The 23,467-nt window shown below is 51.3% G+C and overlaps 1 protein-coding gene and 1 long non-coding RNA gene across 7 annotated transcripts in view; both read left to right on the top strand.

The window, feature by feature from the left end:
- Positions 1-314: 314 nt before the first annotated feature.
- On the top strand, positions 315-11,467 carry LOC116591090. Its single transcript, XR_004285838.1, has 3 exons — positions 315-815; positions 999-1,087; positions 11,207-11,467. It is a non-coding gene; the product is annotated as an uncharacterized LOC116591090 (long non-coding RNA).
- Positions 11,468-14,827: 3,360 nt separating this feature from the next.
- ONECUT1 (one cut homeobox 1) overlaps positions 14,828-23,467 on the top strand; it is a 44,008-nt gene continuing 35,368 nt past the window's right edge. For 5 of the 6 annotated variants that reach the window (XM_032343771.1, XM_032343773.1, XM_032343776.1 and 2 more), the window contains exon 1: positions 14,828-16,406. In XM_032343771.1, coding sequence (XP_032199662.1) covers positions 15,302-16,406 — 1,105 coding nt within the window. In that variant the 5' untranslated portion in view covers positions 14,828-15,301. Of the gene's footprint in view, positions 16,407-19,194; positions 20,080-23,467 lie in introns of those variants that run through there. The other variant, XM_032343774.1, reaches the window with a different exon arrangement.

The following is a 23,467-nucleotide window of genomic DNA, read 5'->3' as shown; positions in this document are numbered from 1 at the left end:
CCTCCCCTCCACCCGTGGGCCTCCGAGCCCGGAGCCAGCTACGCCGCCACCCTCAGCCCTTTCCTTTTTTTTTTTTTTTCTTTCTTTCTTTCTTTTCTTTTCTTTTAATTACTGAGGGGAAATATACACATAAGCAAAAAAAAAAAAAAAAAAGGCCTCCCCGGCAGGCGCGAGAGGGGGTGGTGAGGAGGCCAGCGAAGGCGGTAATGCAACCCTAATGCACAGATAGCTGACATCAACTTCCGTCAGGCAGCTCCTGAAGATCGAACCTTTCGATTGTAACTGGGACAATTTGCATAGTGATTCCCTTTCAGAGCTTTCCCGGGTCCATAACAAGCCCAGGCAGCTATTCAAATGCAAGTTGCAACCCCAAATGCGAGGCTGGCCTGACCAAAAAGAGCCATCCGGCTGCTGGGAGAAGCGAGACCCGTGCTCTGGTTCTTATCCTTATCTGTTCTTCCTTTTTCTTCCTCTTCTCCGGTTCCTGATTTAGCTGGGAGCTGTTTATTTATGGCTGCAAATGTGTGTGTGCGAGGGAGAGGGAGAATTGATCTTTGCCTGGATTTAAAGATGGAGCCGAAGGCGCTGGAGGGAATTTGGGTTTGTGCGTCTGACTCAGACCCTGCGCGCCAAAGGGGGCCGCTTGGCACCGAGCCCGAGGTCTTTCTTTCTGGCACCCCTCACCTCGCGACCCTGCAGGAATCCGCGGGCCCAGGAGCAGCCTGGCTGACCCACCTGCCCCGGGCCAGGCTGTCAAGAAAGGCTTCATGGAGGGGGCCAACACGTCCCCGTCTTTAAAATGAGCACAATAAAAGGTATCACCTGCGACATGTGCGGATTATTTTTTTCTTGGTGTTCACTGACGCGGGAGCGGGGTGGGGCGGCTTATAGTTCTTGCGGAGGGGGGAATCAGGGGGCCTGAAATTAGGCTTCCCAGTTTCCCGGTTTCTTTCACATTTGAAATTATGCAGATTGACTCTCGCTTCCCTCCCTCCTAGGGGGCAAATCCTCCAACACGAACCTGATCGCTTGTCACAGAAGCAACTTGCCATGAAATCCGCTAATGCGCCGCGACTCGCCCACCGGGGTAAGCCAGTCTCACAGGCGCGTGCGGGGGGAGGGGGCTGGGTAGGCCGGAGCTGGGGCTCCAGGGGCCGGGCCGTGCCGGTCCGCTGCTGAGCTTGTAGCCACACAAACAGGGTGGGAGCCGAGGGCGGAGGGCAGAAGCCGCGTCACGGCCCGGGAGCCAAGCGGGGGCGCCCCCCTCCCGCCTGCCATCCCAGCCACTGCCGCTAACGGGTCCTCCTGGCGAGTTTAAAGTAGCAAATGAGGGCTGGGAGGAGGCCTCCCAAGCAGGGTGTAAATATCCCGGCGTGCCCAGCTGGGTGGCCGGTACGCGAGCGCGTGTCTGCGGCTTGTGCGCGGTTCTCCTGCGAAGCAGCGAACCGCTGCAGAACCGCACCTGCACTGGTGCGCGTTATGGAACTGCGGCCAGTGGAATTCACATACCGGGGGCAAATCCCCCGAATGGAACTTGTCTACACTTCCCTAGACTGCTTCCCGCTTTCTGGATCTCCCAGGTTGCTCGGTTGTCCCTCCAAAACCAGTCCAAACCTGCTAAAGATGATCACAGGCCACTGTTCTTGCAGCACTGACCATTATCTCCGTGGCAGAACCAGCTCCTCTGGTCAGAGAGCAAAAAACGGCAGCTAAATTTGTGTCTTTTCTTTCTTTCGCTTTCTTTCTCTCTGTCTCTCCGTCTCTCTCTCTCTATTTTTAAGTGATGAGAAAATGTAGGCTTCTTAAACCCACAGAAGCAGCCAAACACACATTTGCCAATGTTCTCTGCTTATATTGGTTCTGCTGCTGGAAGCCCTCTGTCTATGAGCTTTTTCGTTGTACTTATTTTACGCAGAGCACTAGGGATATTTTTCTCATTTTTAAAGTCTTTGTTTCTTAAAAAATATATAGAATGCTTTCCTGATCGTTTCACAATAGGTTTCTTAAAGACCAGATAGGTAGGGGGAGTGTTTGGAATTGAATGGTGAAAAAAAGCAGACTGGAAGATACAAATAAACCCAGTGCAAATTGAAAACAAATTGAACAGATGAAATGATTATGAAAGAAGATGAGGGAATTAACTAGTCTGGAAAGAGCGAGTTTGGGGTCTGAAGTGTCCAGATTTAATGACCATAGGTAACAAATCAAAAAGAATTAAATCTATGCCTTTGCCTGTGTGTGCACCACCAAAGAACACAGGTCCTCCTGGGTATCTTGGTCAAGTGCAGGTTTATTTTGAGACATTTCAAGGGACAGGTCAGTTTGGGGATGTTTCCTAGTTTTTCAGCAAACTATAACCAATTAGGCGACCTTTAGTTCTGGTGGAAAACAATTTAAAATTTATTTCTGTCTGTAGAAAAAAAGTGAAAATTTTAATGCCCTGATAGTTAATAAATTACATGTTTCTAAGGAGTTAATTTGATATAAATAACCTAATCTTCAGTGAGCACAGAGGGAGGAACTTAAAGGCCTTGGCTACAGGAAACCTCTCTGGTGGTGATGGAGCTTTGTGTGTCTGAGGGGAGTGTGAGGAGGCTCTGAACCTAGCTTTGGGTTTGTTGCATCCCTCTCCCTCTCTTAAAACAGTAACTCAAGATGTAAGTAAAAGTGTTTTCATTTTTTATTGATCCTGCTAACATCTTTCATTATCCAGCATGTAGCCACAGCAAATTATTGCTCATTTGATACCGAGAATTCTATTGACCATCGCTTTCATTGGAGAGAATTCTAACTACTCCGCCGCTTTATAGTCAGTCAGAGCTAAGGCTGAGGACGTTCCTCTGCTAAAACCGAAGTAAATTGAGCCCTTTGCCTCCAGGAATTGATGGAGATGTGTTCATTACATTGGGCCACGTGAACATGCATAGAAATCTGCTTTTTACTCTGCCGACCTTGCCCCCATTCATGCAAAAGGTCGGCCCCTTTGGAACTGATCTGCCGACTTGGAGAGCTAGGCATTCGTTTGCCTCTCCTGGATCCCTTCTGGCAACTTCCTTCCATCTCTGACCAAGGTTGGGGTGATGGAAATGATGCAGTGGAAGCATGCTCCTCTGGTTGATCCTGTTCTCAAAATCAGCCCAATTTGGACACCTACAGAAATCATTAAACCTCCCCGTCCCCCCCCAAAAAAAAGAAGCCTCATAAAAATATCTGGATGAGTGACTTTATGGTCTGGATATTATTTCCTAAATTAAACTGACCCCCACCACACACACACACCAAGACCCCACCTCATCAGAGAAGGCCAAGTCAGGGAGGTGGGAGCTCCGAGATCAGCCTCTGTTCTCTTTTACTCTTGGCAATGGGCGTCTAGAGGAGAATGTAAAGAGAAGGCATATCCTGCTCTCAAGCCAGCAGCGGTACAAGTGGAAGCTGGAGCCTACTGAAGGTCTGACCTTTGACCCTCAAACCCGCAGCTCTGGGGCTCTCAATGCTGGAGAGGGAGCCCAGTCGCGAAAAGAGGTTGGAGAGAAGGACGGGGAAGGGAAAGGAGAAGTCGAGTTTGTTGGTGGCTGATTCTGCCTTGACACAGGAAGGAGCTGGAGCTACCACACAGCAGAGGCCACCCGACGCCCCAACCCTCGGTACGCTTTCCTCCTCCGTAAGGCTGCTCATCAGACCCCGCCCGGTCAGGACCCACGCGCCCTCGCCTCTTCCCTTCGGACGTCTCCGGGAAGGGTGCCCTACTTAAGGGTGCGCTGGCCGGGCGGGGCAGGAGCAGAAAGCGACATCGAGCCGGACACCGGGAGAAGGCTGAGCGGGTGGGGCTCGACTTCTAGCCCGGTGACAGCGCCCAGCCGGGACTGTCAGATTTCCAAGGAACACGCAATCCACACCCGCTTCACCTTAAGCCCTCGACCCCAAGAAGAGGCCAGAAGACCTTGGAGAAGCCAAGTACCCGAGGACTTCGTAGAAGAGATGGTTGGGTTGTGTTTCATTTCCGCAACCTCTAGGAGATAAGTCCTCTCGGTTCCAGAACAAAGGAGAGCCAATTAAAGACTTTAACAAACGCATCCGCGGTCTGTGCAGCCGATGAAACAGCGCCAGCTCCAAATCCGAAGGCGCATGGAACTCTAAGGGAAGGCTTGGTATTTTCCTAATGGTGCTAAGTGCGCGTGAAGCTATTCGCACTCTCTCGCAGGCGGCGCTCCATGAACCCTAGCGCAGTTGGGAGCCACTTTGTTCTAGAACAAGGCAGTGAACGAGTGGGAGCGTGCTCTGGGCACGCTGGTCTCTGACCCAAGAGCAGCAGCTGAGAGAGGAGGGTAGATTCTAACTCGGCTACCGGGGATGAGGGGCTGGGGGAGGGAAGTTTAAGCCGAGATTCACATAGTGGATTTTTTTTTTTTTTGCATTTTCTTTTTGTTTCTAACGTAGCTAAATAACCCCCCCGCCCCCGCGTTGGTATAACCAAAGCACGCCCAACAGAATCGTGTTCCTCCTATGCGCACACCGCACCGCCGGCCACATTTGGAGAATCCAGCCCACAGAGGTTTCCAAAACCCCATTTTCCTGATTGCAGCCCAGACTCTGGAAACCCACAAGCCTTCAGCGGAAGGGAGCCTGATTCTGGCCAAGGAGAGGGTCAGGCACACACACTCTCCAACCTATACACGCACACAGGACCCGAGGCTGCGCTTACTGGGATGGAAGATCCAGGGTGGCTGGATGGTGATCTGGGAGGCTGTGACTGAGTGAAAGCAGTGTCATCCTTAGAGTTATTTAAGAAAACAAGACCTGGGACCTGGATTTGAGTTAAAGAAGTTAGGGGCATGGGACACTTGGCCCAGCATTTCTTTGGATTGAAGTGGAACTGAGAACTGAGGAAGCCCAGGGCATTGCTGCAAACTGGCGATTAGGAAATATACTATCCTTGCACATACAGCTGCACATATCTTCTCCGATGACGAACTCATCCCTGAGCAGGGGGGTCTCTGGCACCGTCACTGAGTGTCACAGCTGCCCTTTCGGCCTCTTTCAGGTTTTGCCAGGCAAATGAAATGCGCAGAACTCCATAGTAAATTATTTTGTTCAGCCCTCTGTCTTTTTATGAAAATAAAAGGCAACACTTTGTCATTTTTAATCATATAAGCAGACAATAAACCTAATTTCGTTATTGATTTTTTTTCCAGAATCAAGTGATTTTGTGCGGTGTCTGTTGTGTTTCCTTTCCAAGGAATGGCTGCTTGCTTGCTGGTAGATTGTGTGGGTATAACGCTAAGTCTACGCAGCCCTCCTGGCGATTATCTGAAACATGCAGTTGATTGTGGACTTTAAAGCTGGATAGCTGAGAAGCATCTCTTCCAGGATGGCAGGAAGTTTGGTTTTTGTCTAATTATCTAGATAATGGTTTCAACTGGGCTGCCCCTAGAGCCCTGGGATAGATTTAAGGTTCTCAGCTGTGCTTTCCCGAGTTTTGGCCTCAGAGATTCACTTTGTTAGTGGTGGTTGTTGTTTTTTGTTTTTTCAAAAAAAAAAAAAAAGTCAAATAAATAAAAGTAAAAACAACAACCCAAGATTCTTACTACTGTCAGGGGCCCAGATGGCACTGTGAGGAGCATTGGCAAGGGGAACATACTCTCCCTATTTGCAAAGTTCCAAGTCTGGGAAAGGAATGCCACCTGAGCTTTGGACCACTGCAAAGTCTCAGCTGAAAGTGTCAGGGCATGCCAGTTACACCTAAAGGGCCTAGAGAGTGTTCCCTCCGCATCCTGAGCTCACTTGCCTTTTTCCTTTTTCAAAAACAAGATTATTTGATGTCAGAGCAGAATGCAGTCGGCACCTTTTTGGGAAAGTCTTAAGGCACAGAGAGGTGAGCCAGGCCTCCGCCTAACTATAGAAGAAGGAGAAGGAAGGAAATGAGGGGAGAAAGCTGCAGAGAAGAAAATAATAAGAAGTGGAGAGGGAAGAAAAAAGAAAAGGAAGGGAGGAGACAATTTTTAAAAAGGTGGAGAGAAAAGAATAGAAGAAGGAAAAGGGAAAAGAAATAAAGGAAATGGGAGAAGTAGAAAAGATGGTGAAGGGCAGGAAGGAAGAAAAAAGGAGGAAAAACAAAATTTAAAAGAACAAAGAAAAAAAATTACCCCATCCTTCAAAGGGAAACTATAATTGACCTGGAACATATAGTCAGCTCCAGGTGGCTCCTACCCCCTCCTGAAATGGAGAACAAATTACAGTCTCAAGCATAGATTAAAAGCCCCCCAACTTCCTACTCGAACCCAAAAGACTAAACTCAGGACCGCGATGTGAGGGGCGACCCACCCACTACCCTAGCATCTTCTGCTATAAGGAGGCCCGTATAATCTGCTGGGAGGGGTCGTCCTTTCCTCCCCAATCCCCACCCCGCCCCTCCTCCGCCTCCGCTTCAAGGGCCTCAGACCCAGCCAGTGGGAGGGAACCTGGCGGCCCTATGCCCCCCACAGGGGGTGGAACCTCGGGCCTGCGAGTGACCCTCGGGCTTTGACCTTTCCCGCCGTCCTCCCGGGTCAGTATTTAACCTTTCGCTCCCGGGTTCCTGGCCCTCGGCTGGGGAGAAAGGGAAAGTGGGTCGATATTTGGGACCAGCAGGGAGGAGGGGGGCGGCGCCTAGGCCGAATACTCGTGGATGAGCCCAAACCAGAGCGCTAGCTCCTCTCCCAACGCTTATGAAACCGAGCCTCCAGGATCCCGCGCTTGCCGGGCGCTGAATGCCAAGGCCCAGTTACACCCGGTGCCTGGTAAAGAGCCTGCTGAGGCACGGAGGAGGAGAATGGGCGTCATTCCCAGTTTTCTTTCCCTGTTTAAGCAGTTTCTCTTTATCCAACCTACTTCCCTCTCAAACAAGAGCCCCTGTTCGCATTTTGGGGATCCGGAGACACTTAGCCGGTTGTACTGGAGGCGACAATGCGGAATCAGACTTCTGAGCCCCCTCAAGCCTCCTCTCTGACTCCTCTCTGGCAGTGGGTGCCAAGAAGACCAGTGAAGAAATCGGCCAAAGTCTGGGCTGCCGGGCTCCAACGAAAGCTTCACTGTCCCCTCTGGGAAAGCAGACATCAGCCTAGCTCCTGCTCCATTCCACTAACTTCCAAAAGCGCCCGCAACCAGAGCCCCAGAGGGCTCTCCCGGCGGGGATGGGGGAAGGTGGGCAGCAAACCGGAGGCTACAGAGGCCAGCGGAGCGCCCCCCACCCTCACCTCCCCGAGGCTTGGGGTTTTCGCGGTCTCCCCAGCTGGAGCCGGGGCCGCCAGGAGCCAGAGCGTTAGGTTCAAATGCATCAAGACTCTGAAGTCATTTATCCGGTTTCATAAATAATTTTCTTATTACACTTAAGCCCGATTCCTGCCCCCTTCCCATTTTTATTGCGGGGTTTCAGCGGCTAAAAAGTTTCTAAGTCGTGTGGGCCGTTGTTTTCCTTTTTCCATCATTAACATCATTAATATACGCTATCAATAACCCTGTCGTTCCGAGCCGAGTTTCACGGTATTGATCCACGCAGCTATTCATCTCTGCCATGCAAGACACGGAATAATTTTCGCATTACAGTAGCTTGGATTTGCTTTTAATTCATATTTAAAGCTGCAACCGGCTCGGTGGAGCGCTCTGCGAAAGACTAGAGGCGCCTAATTAATAATAAGTTAGAAACGAAGGAAGGCACTGGCGAATAAATAATTAATACAGACATCTATGTCTCTTTGAATATTGCTCCTTTAAAAATTTAGACTTACCAGGACCATACTGTAAGTCTGCAATTTATATTATGGGGATGATTTAAGAAAGCTATTTTTTTTCCTTGAAATACAATACTAAATTATTTACAGTGTTTTGCAAACCTAAGTTCCTTCATTAGCTAGTCCCTCCGGTTTGTTCCTTCCAGGTAGAAAACACCCTTAAAAAATAATAATAATAAGCACTGTAAGAATCATTTAAAAAATCTCCCAACAAAAACCGCTGGCTCTGATTAGCTGCGAGTGTCAAGGGTGGGGGCATATTGGCCTGGAGAGTCATGTATGGACTCTAGTTCTCCAAGGAGTTGGGAGTTGCCATATAGGGGATTTGTTAGGGAAGGTAAACAACAAAATCCAAAGTACTGAGCAGCGACTTTGGGCATCTGCTGGTGCCGATAGGGACAGAGTTTTAAGTAAACTCAGAGTCCTCAAAGAGCCTATGGAAGGGAGGAGGCTGGGATTTGGAATGTTCCTGGTTCTCCCGCAATGTAAAATGATAATAATAACAATAATAATATCAGGATTTCTAGGGAAAGATTATTAAAATACAGGACTGGGTTGCAGGTTAGCCAGGAACTACAAAATGTGAGGAGAATCTACAAAATACAAATGGGTAGAAATGACTGAAAATTGGATACAGTTTTTGTGTGAGAGAGACTAGGATTTGTTTGCAATATTGTTAGCAATATTGATTTTTTTTTTGTTTCTTGGATTAATGTATGTTAAACAGAAAAATACAGGCATTAGTCAAGTACATTATAATCATCTATTGTTGAGAGCAAAATTTCTTCCCCAGGTGAGTGCCAGAGACTTGAGAGGCAGTTGTAGGGACCTCAAGACACTGAGGCTTAGGTTGGGGCAGCCGGAGCCACCAGGGGCTGGCAGTGTGGGGAAAAGGAGGCAGCTTTACATCCAGCCCACTCTTCTCTCCCTTTTAGAATTACAGCTTTGTATTTAACAAACCCGCTACCCAGATGTGTCAGGCTTGACCTCTCTGCTGGGTTAAATGATGATTAGAGAAGATGAGAGGTGGAGGTATTCTTGGCCACCCGGGTCCCCCAAAATTCCTCACCTCCCCCTCATATCTTCCCCACAGCCTCTTAGCCCCACCTCCAGGTGTCTCGGCCTGGTACCCATGGGTACAACACTCTCAGGTCTTGACCCAGGGCTATGGGTTCCCACATCCCAGCGCCGGGCAGCCTGAGGTCTGGCAGGCTGGGTGGTGGGGGGTGGGAGGGAGGTGCCTGCACAAATACATGCAGGCACACACAGATTAGGCCTGAAGAAAGACACATGAGGTGGAGAGGGAGACACAGGAGCAGCTACTGACAAGCACCTACAGACCTTCCCAACACGGACCCCTGGACCTTGAGTGCCCACAGGCTCAGAGAAGCACACCTCAGAGAAAGGACGCATACACACACACACACACACACACACACAATCCCTTGGGATGCCACCCCTCGAAGGACCTGCCTCCTCGCCCGGCTTTGGTAGGTTGGGACCCAAGGCTGTGTTCTCAGCTTTCCTTCTCAATGCCTCTCCCAGGCCCTGGTTCACCACATTGATGTGGCAAGATCTTGAGAGGCACGCAGGCCCCGACGCACAGGTGAAGGTCTTTGTGGAACTCCAGTGAAGCTAAAGGGCAGGGAGGATCAAAGGGGGACGAGAAAGTGAGCTTCAGGATTAAAGGGCAAAGTTCCAAGGGAAATATTTCCAGGCACCTGAGACTTCATAATTCTGTGCCTGGATGGCACTCGGGCCAAAGGCAGACGCGCTCGCCCACAGCACAAGAGGTCCCATACTCTGAAGATGGGTTCCCATGCCAGTCACGGAGTGATGGGATCAGGAAGCCGAGACCAGCAAGGCCGACAGGGCCAGATGGGCAAGAAAAGAATGTGGAAAGTATAAAGGGGAAAAGAGAGACGCAGAAAGGGAGGAAAAGAGGAGACTAGAGAAAACAAAGGACTCCTCGGGGGCCCAGCAGACAGTGGAGAGAAGCACAGGCAAGGGGTGGGGAGCCCAGAATACCGGCGTTTCATTTTTAAATCTTCTCGGTGTCTGCGGGTCAAATAAAGACAAGGGCAGTAACGATTATTCTGTTAAATCTATGGTACTTGACTGCGCAAACACTAATTGATTAGACACCAAAATGATTTGTTTAAAGAGTTTTCCTTCCCAAGTGCAGCTGTTCTCGGGCCCTGGTGGAGGTTATCCTGTGAGGCTGCGGAAAAGCCCGCCAAGCAGGCTGTATGCCCGACCGCAGAACCCGCAATCTACACGGGGTAGGGGTAGCTGGTCCAAGCCTCTCCTGCCTCAGATGTGCGGCTGGGCCGAGACCCGCAACTTTGGCCTTTTCTGTTCTTCAGGGCTGGAGGATGGAGCGCCCCGAGGCCGTGGTGAACCGACTTTGCCCTCTGCCTGCCTCCCTTTGCTCCGAGTTTTGCTCACTTCGGGCTGCTTTGATCTATCTGCACCGTAAGGGATCCTTCTCCCTTGCTCCCGTCCTCCCTAGCCACTGGCCCTTGTACCTTCTACCCTGGTGTGGCTAATCCAGAACGGAGCCCCAGACGGGTGAGAGACCGAAGAGAAGCCTCAACCATCGCCCCAGAACTGAAAAAATTCATCGCTCCTCCACAGCCATTATAGGTCTCCTTTGTAATATACTTCAACCGTATAGAGATAAGATCAGGAGAGAAAATCCACTGAAGGGTTAGTGAGAGAAGGCCAACTCTCCCAGAACAGAGCTGACTGCGTCCAACGCTGGGTCCTCTGGCTGGAGCACCTCCCGGAAGCTTTGGACAATATCCTCAGAACACACCATCTCTTCAGGGCTCTGAGCCTGAGGCCTTAAAAAACCCTCACCAATGTGAAATGGATTTAAGCCTGAAAGAAGCCACCTCTAGTTTATAAAATGGCCCAGGAGAAGAAGTAATCAGAGACGCTCAAGGAATGGTCTAACATCCCGAGACTGCTGCCTCTTACATCTCCCAGAAGGCAATCTTCAAGAATCCTCTAGAACCCAGAGTCAGGAGGGGTTGGGTAAGAAACCCAGAGAGCCCTTCACCAGCCATCATCTCTTTGGGATTTAGAGAGGGTGGGTAAGAAATGAAACAAAGAGAGCGCAAAAGTACAGAGTTATATATATGTATATATTTTTCATACGCATACATACTTATGTCAAGGGCAAAAGCCATAAAAGTTTAACCTAATAGATGAATAAAAACTACACGCTAAATAGAAGATCAGAGATTACCAAAGAGATTACCAAACAGAGCTAGAATAATTGGTTACCACTTCCTCGGCCCCCAGAGAGTAGGAAGAAGCCATTGACTAATTAAAAAAAAAAAAATTTTTTTCAATAGTGAATCACCACGGCACTTTGAATTTTATGGGTGTTCTATTCTAAGCTAACAACAATTTTCTGAATAAAATTTTTGCAGAGGTGTGAAGAAGGACAGGAGAAGCTGGCAGGAAGCACCCAGGATCAAATCCTTTATCTCACAGTTATCAAGTTCCCTACCATTGCCAGACACCAAAGAAATGGTTCCTCACCAGGAGGTTAGTTCTAGACATGCTACAGGCATCAGAAATTCTGGTGAGTTCCATTCTGAGACTCTGGCCGAGGAGTCAGTCTCCCTTTAGAGCCCTGGATGGGGGACTCTGCCCTGACACCAGGTTTGCTGTTTGTGCGGTCAACAAATGGGAAGTAAACATTTCATGGCTCATTTCTTTGGAATAGTCCTGAAAACTGGGACTGGGGGGTATATTACACCTCTATTACCAAAAAAACTAAGGCAGGAACTCTGAAACTGACTGAAGATACTGAGAGAAACTTGTGTGGCTAGCATTTGGGAAAAAATGGCCTTATTCTCAGTCTCTATTCTAAATATGGTGGAGTTACTTGGCAAGCTCTGGTCTACTCAGTAGAGGAAGGATTATACCTGCCCAGGCACCACCACCTGACATTTACAAAATAAGCTGTCTGAAATCCTTGTTTCCACATTAAAAATATTGCCAGTAACAAGCATCCAGTCCATAGTCATATTTCCTTTTTTCTTAAATATATACACAAATGTAATTTTGTGGTGGTGATTGACCCTATTTTTCTTTCTTTAATTTTCCTGCAGCTACTCAAAATCTAACCAGCTGAGAGTAAGCCCTCCCCTCAGACATCTTGGCTTTTTTAAAAAATTGAACAGCATCCTGTAATTGCAGACACTGACCAACCAAGTAGTTTTAAAGGACTCCTCCTTGGGCTCTAATTCTCTAATTCCTCATAATGCACCTACTGGATACCAGGCATTGTGCTGGCACTGGAAAGAGGAAAGGAAGGGAGGGACAAAATGATGAAAAGCTATCCCACACCTCCAGCAGTTGGCAATCCACCTACTCTCCTTCCCACACATACACACAAGTACATTCACCTTTAACTAGGCCTAAGAGCATCCTCCCCACTCAAGGCACAGCCTTAGTAAAGGGAAAATTTTCCAAAAGGTCAAATAAGAATACAATATTTACTTAAAAATCACTGCAATTTAGTCAACTACAGGTAAACAATGGTAATGAAAGGCATGAAAAGCCAAGAAAGATTAGGGAGATTTACAAACCAAAGCAAGTCCTGCACACATATTAACTTAACATAGATCTTTCCTTTGGCTTCTCCTTTAGTGACCAACACTGAACCAGACCCTCTTTTCATGGGGCTTGTGGGGGCAGTGTTGAACTCACCTGAACTCAGCCGTCTTTAGGTAGGCTCCAGGGGCCCTGCTGGGAACCATACATGAAGGAGGTTTCCAGAATCAAGTCCCTAATAACTTACACAAAGAGAAAACCATGAACAATTTCTGCACTTAGTGGTATTTACTTCTTTCTTTTAACAAACTGTCTTTTGGGAAGAGAGTTGTCATAAGGGCAAATCAATCCTTTCAGATGTGATTAAAAGGGGGGCGTGTGGGGGAGACGCGACAGTTTAGCTCAAGGTAGTCTGCTACTGAAACCCACTGTTCGGTCTTATATGAGAGCTACATGCTCTGTGTTAACAAGAAAAGAGAACCAAAAAATAAGAAGGAACCAAGGATGCAGCTTCCCACCAATATACTGTAATCCACTAGGCATAAAATATGTTCTATGCTTTTGTGTCTATGTGTATGAATAGTTGGATGTAGATATAAGTTCAAATAGAGTAATTTTGTTTTCTGAGCTCCTTTGTGTCATTGTGTTACACACACACACACACACACACACACACAATTTTTCTTCTCTGGGGGCCTTAAATTCCTAAATGTTCACTGTGCAGGTAGACACCAAGTCTACAGAGATGGATTCCCATTTCCTGGGCCTCTGTGGGCGTTATTTGGACAAGATAGGAGTGCCTCTGGTGATGAAGCCAGCCAGATTAGCCAAGCCCAGCACATGGCCACCGCTTTCAAGGAAGTCAGGTTGGACTGTACCCACTGGCCTTGACCTACTTGGATCATGATGTTGCCCTGATTGTGCCAGGGAACTGGATAAAGAGATGAGCCTGCTCATGCTTTAGCTGGTGGGAAATTTCCCCCAAGGATTGGTTGGCCCAAGTGTCTGCCTACGGTACACAGTCACCACTACTCCCACCACCCCAGCTCCGGCCTTTCCTAGGATCTAAGAACATTTTTAGCAGAGACACTGTTGGTGGCCTCTGATTCAGTAAGTGCCCCAGGAAAGGAACATACAGTCTTAAGTTTGGCCCAGCAAAGGCCGCACACACTTTGTTCCACATCTGATCTAGATACCCAGGCTCTGAGAGGCTGTCCCCCATTGTGACCACAGCTCGCCCCGGGCTGAGGCTCTGCGCTGACCCGGTCGTAACTGCCAAGGGCTGGACAATGGGCACATCTGTCCTTTCTCTGAGGGATGAAAGCACCTAAGCAGACAAGGCTCTGCCTTTTGTTACGGATTTTTTCCCCCTTTCTTTTGTAAATGAAAGAAAGCCTCGGCATGTGGTAGCCGGGTGTACGTCCCACACTGGGGGCCTCCCCACGCGTCCCCGCCGAGCCCAAGGACCGGGTTCGATTCCAGATTGGAGCGTGATTGTAGGAAGCGGACAATTATGCCCGAAGCTGAATTGATTTTCAAATCTGGAGGCTTCTCGCGGGGACGCCGGGAAGAGGGCGTCCCTAAGGGCCAAGCGGAGACCGGCGCGCCTGTTCCACTCTGCCGGCGTCAGTCCTTCCCGCAAGCAGCGGCCTCCAGGTGCTTTACCAGGAGGGCCGCAGAGGAACCGCAGGAAGAGCCCAAGACTCGGCAACCCCACCAGCACCCAGAAATTGAAGTGGGAACCCACCAGGGCACTCCCCATCCCCCAACACACACACACACACACACACACACACACACACACACACAGAGTCATTCGCGGAGCAGCACCCCGTCTTATTATCAGCTGAGATGAAGAAGGACCCAGGCGGCGGGGGACAACGAGGTATGGCCAGGGCCAGAATTCTTGGCTTGAGTGTTCCCTTCTCTGGCCCGAGGAAGAGGAAGGGTGGGCAGAGGGTCAACAGTCACCAAGCTGACCAAGGCATTTAAGATATTTACTTCTCCTCCCTCCAAAACTGCCAAGCACCTGAGGATGGGGAGAAGGCGGGCTCCCAGAAGCCCTCTGGGAAATACAGCTCGGTGGGTCAAAGTGGAAGGAGTAACGACACAGGCTGAGGCTCTGAGGGCAATCTACACCAAGAGGTAGCAGCTGGAGAGAAAGGTGAGGACTTTCCAGTCTTGGCGCACCACCCGGGACGGGAGCCCGACAAGTGCTACTGGGTGAGAGCCGACCCGAGGCTTAGAGCCGAGAGGGGCGCCAAGTCTCCTTGGGCTGCGTTGGCTGCCCCAGGTCGCGCTCCACGCCAGGCCTTCGCACGTGCGCGCCGCTCCAGAGCCACCCGGCGCCGCTGTTAAGGCGCGGCACCCCCCTTCATCATTTGTACAGGGACGTCACGGGCCGCGCGCGCGGGGGCGGAGGAGGCGGGGCCGAGCCGCGCGCTTGCGCGCTGAGCCCGGCGGGAGTGAGGGCGGGCCGCGGCGGCGGCGGCGGCGGCGGCAGCGGCGGCATCGGCGGCGGCGGCGGCGGCGGCGGAACCGCGGCCACAGAGTCTGCAACAGTAAACGAGCCATGGCTGGAGCTGGCCAGCGGCGCGGGCAAGCAGCAGCCGCGGAAGACGCGCGGACTGCGTCAGGGGAGCCGGGGGCCTCAGAATTCTAAGAAGGAGAGGGGCGAGAGGGGCCCAGGGGCGGGCGGGCTGGGGGCTCCGCGCTCGCCCAACGGCACGGATCCTTTTTGGAAATTAATATTTAAAAAAAAGCCGAGGACGCAGAGGGGAAGGTGGGGGCAAGAGGGAAGGCGAGACACACAGAGAGGGAGACAGAACCCCACAGAGAGAGGAAGGAAGGAAGGCAGGCAACAGTCGCCGGCAGCCGATGTGAAGACCGGACTGCGTGCGCCCTTCGCCGCCTCTGCCCGGCCTCATCGATGTTGTGTCCGTCGCCCGCTCGCCCGGATCACGATGAACGCGCAGCTGACCATGGAGGCGATCGGCGAGCTGCACGGGGTGAGCCATGAGCCGGTGCCCGCTCCTGCCGACCTCCTGGGCGGCAGTCCCCACGCGCGAAGCTCCGTGGCGCACCGTGGCAGCCACCTGCCCCCCGCGCACCCGCGTTCCATGGGCATGGCGTCCTTGCTGGACGGCGGTGGCGGCGGCGGCGATTACCACCACCACCACCGGGCCCCCGAGCACAGCCTGGCCGGCCCCCTGCACCCGACCATGACCATGGCCTGCGAGACTCCCCCAGGTATGAGCATGCCCACCACCTACACCACCTTAACCCCTCTGCAGCCGCTGCCGCCCATCTCCACCGTCTCGGACAAGTTCCCTCACCATCACCACCACCACCATCACCACCACCACCCGCACCACCACCAGCGCCTGGCGGGCAATGTGAGCGGTAGCTTCACGCTCATGCGGGACGAGCGCGGGCTGGCCTCCATGAATAACCTGTATACCCCCTACCACAAGGACGTGGCCGGCATGGGCCAGAGCCTCTCGCCCCTCTCCAGCTCCGGTCTCGGCGGCATCCACAACTCCCAGCAAGGGCTCCCTCACTATGCCCACCCGGGCGCCGCCATGCCCACTGACAAGATGCTCACCCCGAACGGCTTTGAAGCCCATCATCCGGCCATGCTCGGCCGCCACGGCGAGCAGCACCTCACGCCCACCTCGGCCGGCATGGTGCCCATCAACGGCCTTCCTCCGCACCATCCCCACGCCCACCTGAACGCCCAAGGCCACGGGCAGCTCCTGGGCACAGCCCGGGAGCCCAACCCTTCGGTGACCGGCGCACAGGTCAGCAATGGAAGTAATTCAGGGCAGATGGAAGAGATCAATACCAAAGAGGTGGCGCAGCGTATCACCACCGAGCTCAAGCGCTACAGCATCCCACAGGCCATCTTCGCGCAAAGGGTGCTCTGCCGCTCCCAAGGGACCCTCTCGGACCTGCTGCGCAACCCCAAACCCTGGAGCAAACTCAAGTCCGGCCGGGAGACCTTCCGGAGGATGTGGAAGTGGCTGCAAGAGCCGGAGTTCCAGCGGATGTCTGCACTCCGCTTAGCAGGTGAGCTGGGCGCGTGGGGAGATAAGGGGTTGGGGAGGCTAAAGAGACTGAAAGAGAGAAGGAAAAAGAGAGAGCTGGGCACGCATCATCCCATCCTCCTTTCCCCAAGGGGAGGTGGCTATTTCCCTGGGCCTGGTAGACCTAGCGACGGCTCCTGGGAGCAGACCGTCTCTTCCAAGACTCTGTACATTGGGCTGTGGTAGGCTCCGGGAGCTCGCCGGTACTGCCTGAGCGAATGCGGGGACGCATTTGTGCTCGGAGACTGTGTTGGAAGCGGTTGCCACCAGAGACTAAGAGAAACCCCCGCACCTGGCCGGACACGGTCTGTGCATCGCTTCTCAGTTGGGCACTCCCGGTTTGGGAAGAGGGAGGCGATTCTTGCATGGAACTGTGCGCAGATACTGCCCGCTCTTACCCCCGGCACATTCCCGGGAGTTGGTTTGGAGCGTGCTGGAGCTGCACGCCTATGTTTGGCTGAACTTGGTGCGGTGACACCCCCCCCCCCCACACACACACACACTTTTTTGGCGCGAGGCAGTAATGGGAGGGATGGGGAACCTCTCTGAGAGTTCCGGCAGAAGGTTCTGAAGCCCCCGGGAAGGTGTGTGTTTGGCGGCGAAGCTGTTTGAGAGTTAGCAAGCAATCTGCCCTGGTAACCGGCTGTGGAAAAGAGAGGAAGGCAGATGGTGCCGAGGTAAGGGTGAGGGCGGAGGGGCAGCAAGGGAGCTTGCAGCTGAGCCCAAGGACCGCTTTTGCTGCCGACTCATTTACGACTTCATATTTCGTTTTATTTCTCTGCATTATGTTTTGAATGTATCTCCATGTATGGGGGTGGGAGTGTGAACATGACCCCCAAGTCTTGGAGCAGAGGTCTTCCGGCCCCAAAACCCGGGAGTTAAGCTGGAAGGTCTCCGTGGCTCGGCACGGACAGCGCCTATCCTTCTTAGCCTCTCTAAGCCAAGGTGCGTGGACGGCTCCGGGAAGCTGGTCTAGGGGACAGCTTAGCCCAGTCTGAATCACACCAGATATTTCAAGCTGATTCCGCGACCCCTGAGGGCAAAGGACACACGGGGAGGTAGAGCCAAGGGCAGCTGAGGGCGGACACGGTTTGATGAGACCCTGCCGACTTGATTGACTCCTGGGTCGGTGCTACTCCCCCCCACCCCCCGCCCCAGTCTCAGCCTGGTGCCCTGGCCTGAGTCCTGGCCAAGAGAAAGGTAAAAGCCGGAATGAGGGTTTGTTAATTAACTGATCGTTCTCCATTAATTCGTCCCTGGAGAATGAGAGACAGTCAATCCGATCAGAGCCGGGGGCACTGAGCCGTTTCACAGTCTAAAATCAAAGCGAAAGGCCGAAACCCCCTCCCCCACTTCATGCGGGCCAATGAGAAGCTAGAGGGAGGCAGGTGCCAGCGTGCCAGGGAGCCTGCCGCTGGATCTGGAACCAAGCCCAAAGCACTCTTTGGGTCTGGGCACTGGTGGCCTCCCTCCCGCGGGTCGAGTTCATGAACCTCTGCCCGGCCAGGGTTTTCCAGCCCAGCCCTGTGCTCACTGGTTCCAAGCAAAATCCCCAGCAGGCTATTGCAGCTTGTGCCTGAAGTTAGGCGAGGTGGAGATAGGAGGACAGGAAGGCAAGGGAGAGATTGACAAGGTGTCCTCTGGGGCTCCCACAAATCCATTCCCTGCCCTGTGTGCATCCACCATATCGCCTCCCACCCCCGTAAGCTGACGGAGACCAGAGGGCAGCTCAGGTTCAGGAAGGGGCCGAAGAAAGGGATACCCTTCTCCCTGACTGCTCAGCCTCTGCCGGCCCCAAACTAGCGGCTTTTTACAAGCCCATGTCAGCCTCACGCCCAGCTTCAGAATCTTGTACCCAGGCAGTGCTCACATAGGCCTGTCAGTGGGGTGTGGAGAAATGGAGGAAAGGATTGGAAATGAAAAGCGATCCCCCCAGGGAAGCATGACCCACCCCCCGCACCCCGAAGGTGCTTGCTGGAGACTTCAATGACCGCCTCTCCCCAGTGCCCCTGTCGCTCCCTGGAAAATCAGACTGACAGGTTCTGTTCAGAGATGACCCCCAAACCTGGAAACTCGGCCTTGCAGTCTGACCTACACGAGTGGGCACCTTGGTGCTGTTGAAGTGGGAGCACTAGCACTGTGACCCTCCTGTGGGAGGCGTGGGCATGCCAGCCAGTGCTCACCCTAGCCAGGAGGCTATGGAAGGGGTGACAAGTCTGGCACCCAGCCGCCTAAGACTAGTCATGCTTGCCTGAGGCACTCGGCCTTTTTCTTTGGAAAAAAGAAAATAATAATAAAAGGAAAATCGGAGACTCTGGCAGCACAAAACTTGGCACCTACCCCCAGGTGGAGTTGCATCCTAGGACCCAGATGGAGCTTCTAGTGTTTAATTTTCTTCTCTTTAATTAATTAAACGGGTGGGAAAGGCTGGGTTGGGGGCACTTGCAGAGCAAGCCCAACCGGAATCAATCCCATTACACTTCAGGAACCACAACCTATTTTAAAATCACTGAAAAACCATGAGCTGTCCCTTTAGTATTTTCATTTCGGAGATGGGGTAAGGAGGGAATCAGGCCATTTCCAGACTCTCCAGATGATCCTAGGAGGCTCGATCGCAGACTTAAACGCATTGCAGGGCACTTTCGCCAAGGCTGTGGGACGTTGCTTGGAGGAGGGGGGTTCCCACCACCAACCTCCACGCACAGAGGTGTCCCTTGCAGTTTGGCTTGCTGCTGCTCTAAAGACCCCTCCACCTTGTCCTTACCCCTCCCGGTGGCTCCTTCGCTTACTGGCAGAGTGGCTTCTCCATGCCCTTCCCTGTACCCGAGATTCCATGAAGTCTGTTGCGGAGAGTCAAAACCTCCACACTTGGCAGCATGTTTGGGGAGGCGCCTTCTCCTTACAAAATTACATCGGCTTGGTGGGAGATGGGAGGAAATTCTCATCAAATTAACTACCTTTAAAAAAATCAATACGTGTTCCCTCAATGCAATCTTGCTGCTGCCCCATTAAAGTACAGTGCAGCTAGGCTGGGGGCCGCATCTCATCTGAGGTGGGGTGGGCGGGCCGCACTCTACGGGTGGGTGGGCTCCTCCGCCTCTGACGTGGGCGCCTATTAAGACTTGAAGAGATTAGTTTCCAATTAAAGATTTCAGAAGGCTTTGGCCCCAGTAGGGGAGCTGTCAGCATCTGAAGAGGCTGCAACACGCACCCACCAGAGGGCAGAGCACCGCATACGGAGAAGGCAAGGCCCAGAGGGTTGGGCAGAGGTGGGTGCTGGGCCCCTCTGACTCTGAGGTACCTGAAGGAAGGGTACCTCCAAACAGCCCTGGGGAGACTGCCCAGTCTCCCACACCCGGGACTTCGCCCCTTTCCCGTCTAGAATTTGCCCCGGAAAGACCTGGAGGAGAGCCGGAGCCTGGGAGAGAGTGGGGGTAGAGGAGGGATGTTCGGCCAGGAGGTGGCCATGAGAAAGTCTCACAGGGACCAACCTGGGTTGTGTTTGCCATAAGTGGCCTTGCGGTCTGGTTGATTGATAACTGGCCTCCACGCAAGTCCATTTGCTTTTTGTTAATATTTATCCCGGCGGGTGACATTTCAACTGCACCCCCCCCCCAATTCCCTGGGCCAAGTTAGCCAAGAAGTAGCAGTGCAGTGTTGGGCATTGGGAACCTCATTTTCCCAAATCTCAAAGACTCCTGGGCCAGGAGGAAAACTGGGACTGGGACTCAGAAACTGGAAGGGTTCCTGGGCCCAAGAGAAGGCACCAAGCAGACTGGTTGCCTCTCGCCCCACTTCTCACACGGTGCAGCTGCTCCCAGCGGCTCTGGTTCAAACAAAGGGCCTGTGGGGCGCGGCCAACTGCAGCCAGCCTCACAGCTCCTGAGCCAGTGGGACTGACTGGGAGGGGGTTAGAACAGAGGGAAGGGGGTGCCTCCAAAAGGCTTGGTGTGGCCTTCTCCCAACACGCTGTGGTGGGGGTGGCCAGTTGTCAGGAGAAGTCAAAAAGAACCCCCACCCCCTCAGGGTGAATGGTGGCCATGTGCCCAGGGAGTCGGCACAGCAGCACAGCAGGAAACCAAAATTTCTCACCCCAGTCACCAAAAAGTTCCCCATGGACCTTTGCACCTGCGCCTGATCCCTTGAGGGTTTGGGGATAATCGTTCCTTCTTGCACTCCCCAGGAGCTCAAACCCCAGGGAAGGGAGGAAAGAAATGCCTAGTGTTAAGAAGTGTGCATATGGTGAAGATTGGAGCCCACTGTTTGACAACGGTAGGAAGACCTGCTTCTGAGTCTTGAGGAGGTCTTGTAGTTATTGTGTGGTGACCCTATTGTCAGCACAAGCAGGCTGGCCACCTGAGACAAATAACCCCATTCTGATGGTCCCACCAGTGGGTGCAGCCCCAAGCTACAGGCCCCTTGGAAATGCCCAAAGGGTGATTAGGGTCAGTCAGAGCAACCCTCTGGCCCCAGGGTTGTAGTGGTCACTAAAGACCCAGGCCCTGCCATAGCTATTTGACAACTGGCACTTGGGACAGACTGTGCCAAAAATACCAATTTTAGCAACAAAATAACTGAAAGCCCAGGCTGCATCTTACTTCATCTTCATGCTTTGATCCTCAGTGCCCTTCAGGGAGCTGGCATCCTGCCCTCCCAGATTCCCTCCATGGGGAAGCCTGATGGGCTGTGTGGCGCGATAGCTCCGCACGCCCCCTGCGGGCTGCTGCCTGCCACCAGCGAAGCCCTTGGTTCAATGAGCTGTGGAGAGGAAAGGGATGCTTGCTGTGGCTTTGTTTTTACGTCGCTCTACTGCTGATTTAAAAAACAACAATTATTTTCTGGTACGAAAGGGGTGTGGAGGAGGAATATATCTTGGTCTCCAACAATGTCTGGTTATTACCCCAGTGATGAGACAAAATTGCCAACCCCCACATTACACCCCAGCTCTGACTTCTCTAAACAAGATACGTGTTTGGACTTTCTATCCAAATTATACTTTTGCTGGCACGTTTTTATTTGAGGAAAGCAGGGTCAGAGTAGAGAAGGTGACCCTGGTGGGACTCGAGTAGGAGGTTGGGGCTGGAGGATATAGTCCTAGGAGCGTGGATTAGTGGTTCCTTTGTTTTGTTGTTTCCCCTTCTAGCTAACTGACAGGAGTCAGGAGGCAGCCCTGAGGCTTTCAGCTAGGAGGGCTTTGTTTCCTCTTGAGTGGGGTGGGTGAAAGGGCCTGCGGAGGCCGACTGGCCTGGAGCTCTGGTGCAGCGTCAGGACCCTGGACAGGACCCCACCAGCCCCAGGCTGGCCCCGTTTTCCTCCTGGAAAGTGGGTAGAATGCCTTTGAAGAGTTGTAGTAAGGAAGCGAGAACTAACAGCTAATATTCTGAAGTTCATGAGAAATCTCGAGGCCCCGCCAGGAACATCCACCAGCACAGTCAAGTAATCAAAAAGATCAAACCTATCTTTGTCGATAATTGATCTTTTCCTCCCTCCCCGGCAGCTTTTCTGTGTATGTCTGAGTACACGTGCACACCTGCTTATAAAATCGGAATTCGAGTCCCTATGGGTGTGACAGGGGTTGGATCATTAAGCTAAAACGTTCAATTCAGTCCCTTTGATCCGTGCTGGGGAAAATCTATAGTCATCTCTAATCTATGAGGTCTTTAAGAAGGTTGTTACATGAGCTGTTTTGATGTCATCATTTCCACCTTCGTGGCAAATTCAGCTAATCAAAAGGACATTGCTACTCAAAGTTCTCAGAAAAAATAGTTCTTACAGGGTGTATTGGTAAAATTTATTCTTGATTTCCTTGTACAAAAGAAAATCCTCAAATCTGATGGAGTTGGGTAATTTAAAAAACGGTTCTCTCTGTCTTGCTCCTCAAAATCCATTGTTAGAAGCCTTGCCCTTCAATTAAGTGCTCAGTGCTCTTTGTAAACTCTGCATATTAGAATAAACACCAGATTAATGCTTTAATTCAGCCAAGAAGCCTTGATGAGAAATGACTAGTTTCATTTCAGTTAAAACAGCCGAATTTCCACACTCTTGATAAAATGGAATGGTCCCCAGCCTATGGTAGCAATAGAAGAAGGGTCTTATAGAACTCATGGTAGTTAGGATAGATTTCTCATAATTCTGACAAAAGCATTCAACAAGTATTCATTAAATGCTATTTTCTTTATGTCTCTATTTAAATAAGATGAATAAGCACCTTTGGGAGAAGAAAACCACATTATTTCTACATGAGAAGTGTCAGCCTCATAATGTTCAGTAAAACGAAGGGTCTTATAGAACTCATGGTAGTTAGGATAGATTTCTCATAATTCTGACAAAAGCATTCAACAAGTATTCATTAAATGCTATTTTCTTTATGTCTCTATTTAAATAAGATGAATAAGCACCTTTGGGAGAAGAAAACCACATTATTTCTACATGAGAAGTGTCAGCCTCATAATGTTCAGTAAAACGAAAAAACTGATTTCTTATGTTTGTGAATTTATTGCACAATCATAAATTCCTGTCTTCTATCAATAGATTTTCACGGGTTTTTATTTTGTGACAAATAACTTAATACTAAGAGGTTTAATTTCCTCCTGAAGTGATAGGATTGGATTATGTGACTAGACCAATCACAAGGCAGTCTAATGATTTGATGCAAACATAGGAACTTATGTTTTATTACTGAGTCTTGCTGTAGAATCATCTACTTTGTGTTTCTCCCAAAAAGTGTTACATTATCATAAAGTTGGAAAAATACTAGCTTCTAGAATCTTTCTTCTCCTTTAGATGAGACAATCTGGTAAACCTCCCAGCTGAACAGAACCAGTCCCTGAAATACTACCCATCCCGTTTGTCATGGCAATTGATAAGGAAAGAACTTATATCTGTTCTGTACATCCTATTAGTCGGGTACTGTACTGGGACATATATGATCTAATTTAATATTCTATTTCAGTGGCTCCCAAATCTTGCTCCACTTTTGAATCACTTAGGGACCTTTACAAATATGATTTCTAGCTAAAATCCAGGGCCTGACCTAGGCATTGG

Source organism: Mustela erminea, chromosome 5, assembly GCF_009829155.1.
Source record: "Mustela erminea isolate mMusErm1 chromosome 5, mMusErm1.Pri, whole genome shotgun sequence".
NCBI lineage: Eukaryota > Metazoa > Chordata > Mammalia > Carnivora > Mustelidae > Mustela > Mustela erminea.
Note: the sequence above shows the minus strand (reverse complement) of the source record. Positions and strands in the feature narration are given on the sequence as shown.